Consider the following 12,476-nt stretch of genomic DNA (forward strand, 5'->3'; position numbering starts at 1 on the left):
AACGCTTTTTTATCGTATTTTTAAATAGCTTACTTTAAAGTGATAACGTTCTGCATTGACCAAAAAAAATGCGGCTCAGCATGGCAAGGTCTGGGCTATATAATGCCCAGTAATCTTTTTCAGTTTTTGCATTTAGGGTTATCGTGATGGATCCTTTCTGCATCACCGATCACAACTTGATACAAAGAGGCTATTTTGTAGCTTTGAAGTAGCATTTCTGTTTTCAAAGTCCCACGGCTATAATTCACATATTAAAATTCTTTGCTTTTAAAGGCATTCGACTGCTTCAAAACTTTTTGAATTAGCTGCTTGAGTGGTTTTCTAAGGTTCACCTTTCTTTTGGTTGGCAACAATTTTTAAGGATTAATACTTCTAGTACCTTTTCTTCAAACTTTTTTGGCCGTACAGGATAATCTTCGGCTTTCAAGACAAAATTACCGATTTTGAGTCGTGGAAATCACTTCACACTACCACTTGGTCGCTCAGCTCGAGCATGCACACCAGCAAATGCCACTAAAACACAATAACTTTCGGTCGAGCGTTTCTTTATATTTAAGTTATGAAGAAGAGCTCTCCTCAAAATAATTTTACAGGTACGAAATTTCTCATATTGACCATAAGTTAGATATTAAAAGAAGGGAAACAGAACAGTCGATTATATTGTATTTTTAGAAGACATGTGGAAAATTTTAGTGAAAATATTTTAAATATTTAATTTAATTAAACAAAAAAAAAAAACAAGACCATTCAAGACCTTGTAAATTATATCCTGACCTAAAATTTTACTAAGATTGCACCTGCCGACATCATTTTCCTTGTTCAAGTTCTGATTATTTTTTTCCACTAATTGGTAGTGCTGATCACGAAATTATACCCCATTTTATCGTATCACATCAGGTTTTTTTTTGTGTTCGAGATTTAAGTTCTTTCGAATGCAGTCCTGCGCATAATTAGTAAAAATCTGATGTGATAAGGCAAATATGTAGGTGTTTTCGTGTTTAAAGTAGTAAAAATTGGTGATATTTGTGGTTCAAATACAAACAACGTTCAAAAAATTTTTATTTGTCGAACGGTGTTGGTTAAGTAGTTCGCAAAGACCTGACTACCAACTCGAAAAATACAGCTTCAACAAAAACCCGTTTAAAGTTTTAAGTGACTACGAGTATATGGTGAAACCCGAGGACGCAAATTCTACAGGCTGTACATCCAAAACTATTACTCCGATAAACTTAATCAATATTCTTGAGATATTAAGGAATTAAACAAACCAAAAAAATAATTTTTTTTAAGAGGTGAAACCCATGCAACCCCTTAGGAACTACGCATTCGACCAACTAACATCTTCTACGCACTAATAGTCGTCTCAATGACTTGACACACTCTTAAACCTCATACACTGCAAGACTAGTGGCTTTATACCCCAGTTCCAACGAAAGATACAAAAATGCAGAACATTACGCTAATTGAGTTGGAAAATTTCAATAAAAGAACCCATATTTCAGTTATGTTTCAGCCAAAGTACGAATATAACGAAAATTACCTAAGAAGTGCTCTAAAGACAACCTCTAACGTATTCTTTGTAGACATTTTCACTATTCCAACCATACAGTTTTCAGAAACAAGCTAATTTTACACTTTCGAAAACCTTAATTCCTAAAACTCATCATGCTTTATACCAAACTAACCTCACTTTGTCGCACATTAACCTCACTTTATCGCACACTAACCCAACATTCTTCGTGCAACACTGAAAATTAAGTTTATCTCAAGAAATTTCCCAATCGCCTAACAAAAAGCTGCAAAAAACTTTAAGCTCTGCGTAACACTTTTGCTTTTACGCAACACTTTAACAACGCGCCAACACACACACTCACACAGCTGCAGCAATTGGCTAATACCGTTTTAAAGCCGCGCAGCATGATTTATGTAAAGCTCACGCCGCCACCAACACTGCAACGGGGCCTTCAGCGTCGACCGCTTCGACCGTTTCAAGTCGTCAATCTGTTTTAATTAAAATGTGCCACTTAAAGCGCACTTCCGTCTGAAGTGTTTACCTTGGCGCTTACGGCCACACTTTCAGCGACACCCCACTCAATCCGCTTTGCGCCCGCGCGCCCGTAGGTGAGCCCCCTTCAATTTGGCCGAGCAACTGCGGGCCAACGGTATTTCGCACTGACAGTGGCGCACAACAACAACAATGGCGCATACTGTTAGCCGGGTGTTGAGCGCCTTTTAATGGCCATTTGTAATTGCAAATAAAATTCACGGCAGCTTAATAAATAAAGGAAAGAAAATGAAATGAAAACGGACCAATGAAAATATGCGCAGGGGGAGGTGTGGTGTGTATGAAATACCGCTTTAAATTACGGTACTGTCGTGGAAAAGCTTTGCTTATACATTGAGCAAGAACGGAAATAACTGTTAAGCGATTTGCAGCCATTTCTTTGCCGTTACAATGAAGAAGTTGAATTGGTCACCAGCAGTAACGCTCCTCGATATAATTACACATAATACTTATGTATATGTGTGTGCGTTTGTGGAAGACCCACGCTCTATAATTATCACATAGTGTCTGCTGGAACTGGAAATTATATCCCTTTAACTACTTTTTGCATGCGAATGCCCGGTAAGCGAACTTAATGACCTGTTAAGCGTCTCTCTACAGCCAAGCCACACCACGCCATACACAGCACTCTGCATTGTCGCTCTTTTGGTGTTGGGAAATTTTAAATCCGTGTCAAATTCACGTTCAACAACACTTAGAATATTTATGTATTTTCTATGTTTGGGTGGCTATCTACTGATTACCTACAAAGAAGTGAGTCAGCAGCAATGGCAACACTGCTTTTTCTTACTGGCTAATTAAGGGGTTGGCGTGAATGCGGAAGCGAAGTATTTGCAATTGTACTTTACGGTAATTATATTGGAATGAGAATTAAATGCAATAAACTTACACTTAAGGGTTATTAAAACTCGATAAGTGTCGTCGAGGCGCTTGGTGGAATCTCTCCGCCATTATTTTAAATTATTTAAATGGAAACAAGTTTACTTTTGTGGAGGCGAATGGTAACAGTTACTGTAAAGGAAGCGCTGTACGTTCGGTGTGAAAAATATTTTCGAAAATCGGTTAGAATGTAAGCTTCGTTTTAGACTCTTTCAAAAGTATAATTTTTAGAAAAATTTTAATTTCGTATTGAAGTGCTAGTAGTCGAACTGGTTATTGAAGAAACCATTTAACTAACTGGATTCCATGAAATATTATCAGAATAGTGACGGAGAAACAAGTCTTTTCGAAGCATTTAGTCAACTTGGTAGTAGAAACCTCAAAAGCATCCTCGGTTGCAGGCCTTCCAAGGTTTTGTGACTTTAAAATTCTTACTGGATTTTATTTCAAGAAAGTATGAATGGATCAATATTTCAGGGTTTTTTATCACTGTTATAACTACCATATATCCATTTATATATATAAATCTTCTGACCGTGTGTTTGCCTTGGAATTGCTCCTAAACGGATGGACCGATTTTGATGAAATTTTGTGTGTACGTTCAAGGAGATTCGGGAATGGTTTAGATTTACAATTTGGTCCAGTGGAAAATGTTTTTTAAATTATTTTTTCATTTTTAATCAATTTTTAATTTTGGAATGTTTGACCGATAGATGGCGCTACCTTCGCAGTATCCAATATTCAAACCTTAAATTGCCGTAAACGTGTATTAAACAAAACGATGCCAAAGTAAAATACGACATCTTTGGATCAAGTTTTTATCACATCGCTTAATGTCTATATACATGTGATGTAAGTTACTACGCTTATAACTAGAGAACGCCTGGACCGATTTCGGTGATTACCACCAATTCGGATAGGTCTCCGCCCAAACAAGGAGAATACTTTTTTTTTAGGATAATTCCAAAAAGTATCTTTTTTCCATAAACATTTTTTTTCAATTTTTGTTTGTTTTGTTTTTCAATATTTTGATTTGTAAATTATTTGAATAGTTCAATTTCGGTCGCTTGCTTTTTTATTCCGGCTATTCAAAAGAAAAATTATTCAGTAAAAACTTTACGTGCGTTTCACACAAAGAGGTCAATTGCAGATTGAAATTTGTTACGAAGCCACGAAGAGGTCGCCCTAATATCGGTCCATCAAAGTATGGCAGCCAAAGGCAAGGCAAGGCAAGAAGTACTCCCAGGATGCGGTGACATACGTGCGGAATTATGGATCGCGGTCAATAAGCAAGCGATCGTCACGATGTCACAGCACGACTTTTCAAACAACAGTTACGATGTTTCATGGAGTTTATCTTATCGCACGTACATATTCTTCTTTGGATGGTGGATAGTTGTCACACCAGATCAAATTGATGAACTCATTTCTGCGGAAATTAATGATGCAGAGAAAGATCCAGTATTATATGAAGTGATGAAAACCAATATGGTTCATGGACCTTGCGGACACCACAATCACACTTCGGTTTGTATGCCTGACAATAAATGCGCGAAACATTATCCATGTGCTTTTCTGAAACACAAGCTGGAAATGATGGATATCCACTCTATCGGCGTAAATATCGAAGTTAACAACACATCAAAGTTGACAACACATGGGTCGTACCATATTCGCCACTATTGTCTAATTCACATTCAAAAGTCATGTGAATGTTGCGTATTGTAGTTTGGTGTAATCGATAAAATGCGTTTGTAAATACGTCACCATAGGAAGCATAGGAAGCAACTGTGAACTGAAATAAAGTGCTTTGTAGGATATTGCTTTTGAAATTCATGAACGTTTTCCAACTGTTGTGCGTCTCGAAGTTAATTTGGGGAATGACCAAAGAGTCTATTTCAACCCAGAGAATACAGTACAGTCAACAGAAACACCACCAGCAACAAAATTAACATTAGCGAGTTTTTTCTCAACTTCCGTCAGTGATCCGTTTGCGAGAACATTGCTCTATTCGAAATACGTTGATATTATACATGGGATGCATCATCGAAGAAATTGTTACGCAGAAAGCAGGGTCATCCAGTAGATGGACATCCAGGTGTGTTCTCAACTAATGCATTAGAATGAACTTACACAATCCACCCGAAAAACGAATGCCACTGAAGTTCACACACATTTCGCGATGATCAGCCTTCAAATCAGCGTTATGGGATACGACTAAATGGGTCAATACTGATTAATACTTCCCATCGTCTGATATCAATCCCATATGCCGTTTATCAATTCACGAAAGATGGACTCATCACGAATGTTTATACGAACATTGGCCAAACTGTCGTAAGTACGATTCCTTGAGTGTACGAGCAATCTTAGCTGCCACAAATACCTATGTTGTTGACTTAAACTGGAAAATTCAAAGTCAAATTCCAGGAGACTTGCAATCATACAAATCGATCGATCGTCTGACAATGAAGACGACACTGTGAATTACCAGTGGAATTTGTAAATTCTTTGGAAAGGCCTGGTATGCCACCGCATCATCGCTTTATACCTTGAAAAGTCGTTTTGCAGGGAGCTCTTCTTAATTATTTTAATATGAAGAAAACCTCAAGCGAAAGTCATCGCATTTTGGTGGACGTTTGTGTTGAATATGCTCTAGCAGAATGAACGTGCCAAAAGTGGATTAATCCAAGTGCTGATTTAGGCTTAGAAGAACAAGAACGTTCTGAGCTACCAAAAATGTATGAAGATTGTTGCAAAATACAAGCTCTTCTTGAAGAACCTTCGAAAGTAATTTAAGGAGCCATTTGAAAACGTGAAAAAGCAAACAGATATATTCGAATCAAGGAAATCGGGTGTTTTTAGAATTCAAGCAATTTTTTATCGGATAGTGATTGGAGATGAACTGTGGATCCATTACATTAAGTTATGGTATATGAAACCTGGCCAACCAACCAACCCAACTTGATGACAACTTATCAAATTGAAGTCCCTAAAGGCTTGGTATTTACGACTAAAACTTTACATCGGTCGCTTTATAGCCCAGAGCTTGCCCGCTTTTACCGGCGCAGTTCTTTTGGTTTGGAATCCACAAATATTCATATTTTGAAAATAAAAACGCACGATTATGTTATAGTCCTACCAATGATATAATGGACATTAGTGTAGTTAAAAATATTGTGAAGACTTTCTGAGTTCGTAAAAGAAATCAAAATCCTTGATAAATCACCAAAGGCCAACTTCACATGTAAAATTTACAAAGAAGTGTCCGACCATATTTCCGTACTTTGAGCACAGACCCGTTTGGTTGGATTTAGCTCATTGTAACAGTCACTTTCCTTGAACTGTTATTGTGTTTTGGAATGACCTTTAATTAATTTTTTTTATTGGCTTTGGTTTATTTTTAGAGCTGCATTCGTTAGATTGTTGAATAGTTCCGACGCCATATTCATAAACCCATATCTCTCACCAGCATTGATGAATGTAGAGTTCTCAGTTATGTCGTCGGCATTGATAAGTTTAATACCGAAAATATTTTCCAAAATGTCTTGAGTCAATATACAAGTGTTGTTGAAGGCGCTGCACTCTCTTTTTGAACCAACAAGATTACTTTTGAGCACTTTTCTTAACTTTTCCTCAAGAGAGAAGATTTTGATGAGTCCAAGTTATTTATGAATAAAATGATATGCTAATGGTTTGATCAGAATAACTTGACTCCAGGTCGTAATTCTACAACACCTCTAACAATATTGTTCAAAATTTTTAAATTGATCCGAGTAATAGTTACGGAGATACAGCCTTGAGAACTTGTACGCTCAAGGATAGCTAGGCTAAGTGCACCGTCTTTAAACACGTTTTTCTCGAAACTGTGTTTTAGAAGTCGGTTTCCAAGATTTCTCGAGAACTACTCAACCGATCTTCATGTAATTTTAGACAGTTCTTTGAGAGACTTGGAGGAAAGATTTTTTTCTATTGCAACTATTTGAAAAAACAAATATCGCGAAATTTTTATTTTTTTTTTTGTAAAAATGTCTACCAAAAATCGAATTTTAATTTTTTTTAAGTTCTAAGTTAAGGTTTCAACTAAAACACGTATTTTTCACTTTAGTCGATCCTGTAAGGAGTTATCCTACCAACTCGGGCGCATCTTTTTTCCGAGTGGTCACCGGAAATGTTGTCGTAATGATCGAGTTTAAAATATTTTTTTCCAAAAAATTCAGAATTTCTTTGCTAATAGGGTATATTTGTAAAATTAAAAATTTCTAATAAAATATTTAATTTTTCAAATAAAAAAAAATTTTTGAAAATAGGCTGTTTTTTACACGAGGAAACCCATGTAACCCCTTAAATAGGAACACTACAAGTATATACTAGATTTCCTCCGAATATATTGCAAACATTTAAGTCAGCGGTCTATAATGAATTTTGTTTTAAGAGTGATTCTTTGCAGACTGTTAGATGCGTCCGGCAAGACAATGCTAATTTTGAACCCAAGTTCTTTGGTATAATGATTGTAAAAATATACATATTGTCAGCAAGTTCGGCGAATTTTGAGTTAAGGTACTTGACACCGATTGATTTATCTGTTGACTGCCGCAAAAGATCATATTGATTACTTGTATCTCATCAGAGAAATTATGCTTAAAATAAATCTCAGCTATAAAATCTTATATAAATCAAAAACAGTCGACAGTAAAATTAAAGAAAACTACATATTTATGTATCGAGTCCATTGACAATTTCCTTGCAAAGATTTCAATTTCCTCACATATGAGCATAAGACAACTCTTTTATTTACTAACGACGTGGTAAGTCTAATACAACTGGCAATGCATTTAACATGCTGTAACCCTGGTTCCATTCCCACTGTTGCTACAACAAATTTTCACGTTGCCAAGACAAAGCAAATCAACAAACTACATCATTGATTTCCCGAATTCGCACTGAGCTGCAAGAAAGTGGGAAAATGAAAAAATGCCATTACGCACAGCAGCGGAAGTGGATAAAATTGGTGAAATAAATGACAAAATCGCAGAATTAAAGAAGCGCATACTGCTAGCAGGTGAGTAGTAAAATATCAAATAAGACATTTCAGGGCTTCATCATCTACGCCGCACTTCTAGAGGGTCAAAAGACAGCCAATGCCGCCGAATGGCAAAAGCAAAATCGCATAAACCGTGAAACTATTACAACGCTGAAGAAGGATATCAAAGAGCTGACACACAAATGCGGTCAACTGCGCAATCCACTGCAGCGCGCCGTGGTCGTCAAGGAGGAGCCGGCCACAGCGCAAGAGGTGCGAAAGAAGGCGAGCAGCGCCACGACAACTGCGATTGCGGTGGGCAAAATGAGTTACCCGATTGGTGCACGAAGCGTCGACGATGCCATCTTTCTGACCGATTTGAAACTCACCGAACAACGCAAGCAACTGGATCTGCTGCGACACCGCTTCAGATGCCGCAAGGAACGCTTGGCCAAGCTGGTGCAACAATATCGCGGATTGAATGCGGCAAAAACGGCGCAGGCACAGAATTTGGGTGAGAAGCCGCCAGAGACGTTGGAGGAGGACGCCAATAGAAAGGTTTGTGTAAATGTACGATACTAAGAGATGCGCTTATATGTAGTATATTCTGGCAAACAGTTGGTTTGTCAGCTAGAGAACGAGATACATCGCACCAATGTCCAGTGGATGGAAGCCGAGCATATACGCAAGAAATATCGCTCCATTGAGGCTTCGCTGATGAACGACGCTGAGCGCTTTGAACGTAGCTTACGTGAGTTGGAGGCAGCACTAACGGAGCAGCAGGCAGAGATCGATAGATTGCAGGTAAATTAGTAGCTATCATGTAAGACTTCCGAGTTGAATACCTATAGTAAGGTACCGAACACTCTCCTATCTACATCAGCAAGTTCACAATGAAGCCATTACAATGCGAGACGCTGCCAAAGCAATACTACAGCGTCAGGAGCAGCAAGCTCATCTGTCGCAAAAGACGCGTGAGCGACAAGCGCTTGACTTCCGTAAGCAGGTTGAGGCACGCAAGATGGAGCTAGAACGCATAGGGCGTAAGCTCTTCGTTGAGAACAAAACGCTCGTACATCAAGACAGTCTCGGTTCGAACTCCGGTGATCAGCTTACCGCAAAAACCGAGACCGAGTTGGATGAGAATACACAGTTACAAAACTTAACTGGCGAAATGGAGAATCTCTTCAAGCAACTAATGGAAGTGAGTGGTGCCACGACACCTGCTGAAGTCTATGATCGCTTTTGCTCGCAAAAAGAATCCGCTTCCCGCTTGTCTTACCTACGCAATGCGGCAGAGAAAGAGAAAGCGCAACTGGAAGCGCAAAGAGAGCAATTAACACTCTCACTGGAGGCAATGAAGTTCTCGGACGGCAAAGAGAGTGAAGTGTAAGTATTTTGAAGAAGTTGATAGTGTTGTTTTTTTTTGTAAATTATTGTTTTTTTTGTAGCAACCAGGAAGTCATCGAGCAGATTAAATTAAAAATTTCCGAATTAGACGCTGAACGTCAGAAGAACTCGGAAGCCTCTGAGCATACGCTCACGGTTTTGCAGTTCATCAAAGAGCATTTAAGCGAAATGATCTTCAAGTTACAAGAAGTGGATGAGAGTCATATTAATTTGAAAGCGAAGGGCCTTTATATACATGTGGAAACCTTACCGAACTTCTTAGCGAACGAAGCAGCGGATGATGACTTTATAGAGGTGTGTAAGAAGTTTTTAAAAAGTCTCTTTCCACAGATTTCCAGGAAACTGAAGCATTCAAAACTGTATTCACTTTCCTCGATATAAACCTGGCGAATATTTTGTTTTTATAATATAACCTAACATAAAATGTCGCATACTTTTAGGGTTTTATGATATTTTTATCAGAGTCGCAAACCGTAAAACTTCTTATTTAACACAATTTATTAACATTTTAATAATTTCTGCAGATTTTGAAATTCAAACTACAACGTTGCCAGGAGATAAGTAAGCCAGCGGACATTGGCCCACCAGAAGTGCCGAGATTGGAGCTTGAGGTGAAACATGTGCCTATACATTTCACGCTTTTAACTGAAATTTCCTTTCCAAATTTTATTTTTACTTGTTAAAAAAGCAGAGCGATGAAGTCTACCCACCGTCTGAGGCGCCCAAGTCACCCACCGTCGCCGAGGGTGAGAAGCCACAACCAATGCCACTGTGCTATTACAATCTGCTCGCCGGACGCGCTCAACGCACAACTGGCACATCTTCCTCTTCGCCCGAACAAGCACCGGCCGCAGGTATGCCACGTGTGCCGCACATAAAATCTCAATTTTCATGCACCAATTTCTATAAGTCAAAATTTCCAATTAACTTGCTATGCATTACGAACTTTTTCTCTCCAACCAACACACAGCTGCTGCGCCCGACGAGGAGAGTGAGGTGCCGACACGTCAATACCTGAAACGCCAGTCAGTGCTGCTTGTGGATACGAAGTCGAGACGCAAACCTTTTCGACCAACACCAGCGACGCGCGGCAGGAAGTAAGACGCAGCCAGCAAAGCAATAAAAATATCTAAATGAATGATGAAATAAATGTAAAAATAAAAATATAATTGAAGCGAAATATACCAAAAGTGAATTCAATTTGCAACGCCACTCAAGTGTATAACGCAACAAGCAACAACGCTGTCTGCTGGGCGTTTACTGAAGTTGCGGCGGCGTGCGCTGACTTCAAGTGAAGGGTGGCGGCACAAAATGCCAGCTCAACCGCTATTCATGTCCATCATAATTAAATACAAAAAAGAAATATACACGAAATGCTGTCCAAAAGTATGCACCAATCCCAAAAGTATGCTTTAAAATTTAATCTCGCATTGTAAAGCTCAAACCACAGATTTCCATGCAGAGAGCTTGTGAATGCCAACGAGGAATAAATGCATTTTTTGAACATTTCGCTCTTGCTTTTGTTGTTGGTGCTTTTGGTGCATGATCCCGATGGCAACGTATTCAATTTCGTGTTGTTAATAATGTGATTGTTGTTGTTGTTGCACGCTATGCTCATGCTTAATGACTACTACACGAGTGGACTGGTCCACACACACAACCGCCGTGTACTGCGCCCTTGCCACGTTCAAAGTCAAAACAGTAAATGCACTAATAATGTTAAGTCAAAGTAGGAACATGGCCACAACTAGTAGAAGCTAGTAACGCCGCGCGGCAAAGAGGAACGACCATGCGCCCGATGGTATGCTATGAAAAACTGCATTTTTTCATTACTGACATTGCCGCTCTTGTCTCAAAATATGCAATATGCAACTGAACAACACAGTTAGTTGAGCCCATAATGGGTACGGGTGGTGGCTTCTAAGGGTGCTGAGGAAAAACGGCATAAAGAAATAAATATAGCGAATTCAAAAGAGATAAAAGGAATAACATGAAAGGATTTTGTGGTGTACATATTTCATGCATGTTTGCTGTTGTTGTTGAAATTCTCGTTGTTGTCATTGTTTTTGTTGTTCTCATTGTTGTTGTTATTGCAATTGTTGTTGCAACTGTTGAACTTGTTAAGTGCGGAAAACAAGCTGGCAGGCAGCAGTCGGCACGACCATTAGCAAATGCACGCTCACACACACACACACACATAATTGCATATTTATGTTGCCAACTGCCGGTTGCTACTTAGAAACCGTACACATACACACATAATGCCATGCTAACCAACCAGTATTTTGGCTTTCAGCTGTCAAGCTACCCACCAACCAAAGCAAACCAACTGCTATAAGCCACACACACATGCATAACCAAGGTATAATTGAGTGTGTATATGTGTATAAGAGAAGGTAGCGTTAATAACACGCACATACATGCTGCATATGTATTAGTAGTTGGTGTATGAGATTGAAGACAACAAACGTCATGTTAGCATATAATTTGCTAATGTTTACTTGACCGCCCCTAATTGCATGCTAAGTATTTTTGCATATGCCTGGAATATTTAATTGCCAACTCGACACTCGAGCGCGGCACATGCCTACCCACATAAACACACACGTGCTCAAGTATGCACGCATGCCAGCGTTGGATTGTGTTGAGTTGCGAAATTCATTCAGCAAAGCGTCAGCAATGACCGTCACGTTGACAAGTAGCCAAGCGAATTCAACAAAAGGGGTGATCATCTGCTTAAGCTGAGGTGTTTTTTATAAATGCGGGCGATACATATTTGCAGAGAATACAGTATAAATATATATTCACATGTAAAGAATCTCTTCTAATTGTACCAGTTGTTATTTTTTGTCTCCAACTGCTCCCGCATACACTAGTTGAAAGAGAACCAGAGTTTTTAGTGTGGGCTAAAAGGGTGTACGAATGGTTGCAGTTTCGAAGACAACCAGAAGATTTAAAACTAATTTAACTTATTTTTGGTGGCTCTGTCAAAGAGAAAGTACATACTGTTGTCCAAATTGGCTTGGTTTTGAGCATTTAGAAATATTTGGCAATTAATCAATTCCGAAGCAAAATGTTAGAGCATCTGACATTTACTCC

General features: G+C 38.8%; 2 protein-coding genes across 3 annotated transcripts in view; both read left to right on the forward strand.

Annotated features, from left to right (window-relative positions):
- LOC105229981 (apolipoprotein D) overlaps nucleotides 1-12,476 on the forward strand; it is a 527,418-nt gene that overhangs the window by 245,376 nt on the left and 269,566 nt on the right. The gene's annotated exons all lie outside the window — the stretch shown is intronic.
- On the forward strand, nucleotides 7,785-10,736 carry LOC105230026 (uncharacterized). Of its 2 annotated transcripts, none has more exons than XM_029551855.2 (8): nucleotides 7,785-8,006; nucleotides 8,068-8,525; nucleotides 8,586-8,771; nucleotides 8,851-9,356; nucleotides 9,419-9,671; nucleotides 9,902-9,988; nucleotides 10,066-10,231; nucleotides 10,348-10,736. In XM_029551855.2, the coding sequence occupies exons 1-8, from the start codon at nucleotides 7,919-7,921 to the stop codon at nucleotides 10,476-10,478; spliced, it is 1,875 nt and encodes a 624-aa protein (XP_029407715.2). In that variant the 5' UTR covers nucleotides 7,785-7,918; the 3' UTR covers nucleotides 10,479-10,736. The 2 variants fall into 2 exon arrangements, with proteins under 2 accessions (XP_029407715.2, XP_049308733.1); XM_049452776.1 differs by having other exon boundaries at nucleotides 7,787-8,006; nucleotides 10,069-10,231; nucleotides 10,348-10,730.

This window comes from Bactrocera dorsalis, chromosome 3, assembly GCF_023373825.1.
Source record: "Bactrocera dorsalis isolate Fly_Bdor chromosome 3, ASM2337382v1, whole genome shotgun sequence".
Lineage (NCBI taxonomy): Eukaryota > Metazoa > Arthropoda > Insecta > Diptera > Tephritidae > Bactrocera > Bactrocera dorsalis.

What these genes read in the sequence shown, in the direction of transcription:
- LOC105230026 (XM_029551855.2), top strand. Translation starts at nt 7,919, where the DNA reads ATGCCATTACGCACAGCAGCGGAAGTGGATAAAATTGGTGAAATAAAT. An exon ending in CGGATGATGACTTTATAGAG is followed by an intron (nt 9,672 to 9,901) that starts GTGTGTAAGAAG and finishes TAATTTCTGCAG; the next exon opens with ATTTTGAAATTCAAACTACA. An exon ending in CGAACAAGCACCGGCCGCAG is followed by an intron (nt 10,232 to 10,347) that starts GTATGCCACGTG and finishes ACCAACACACAG; the next exon opens with CTGCTGCGCCCGACGAGGAG.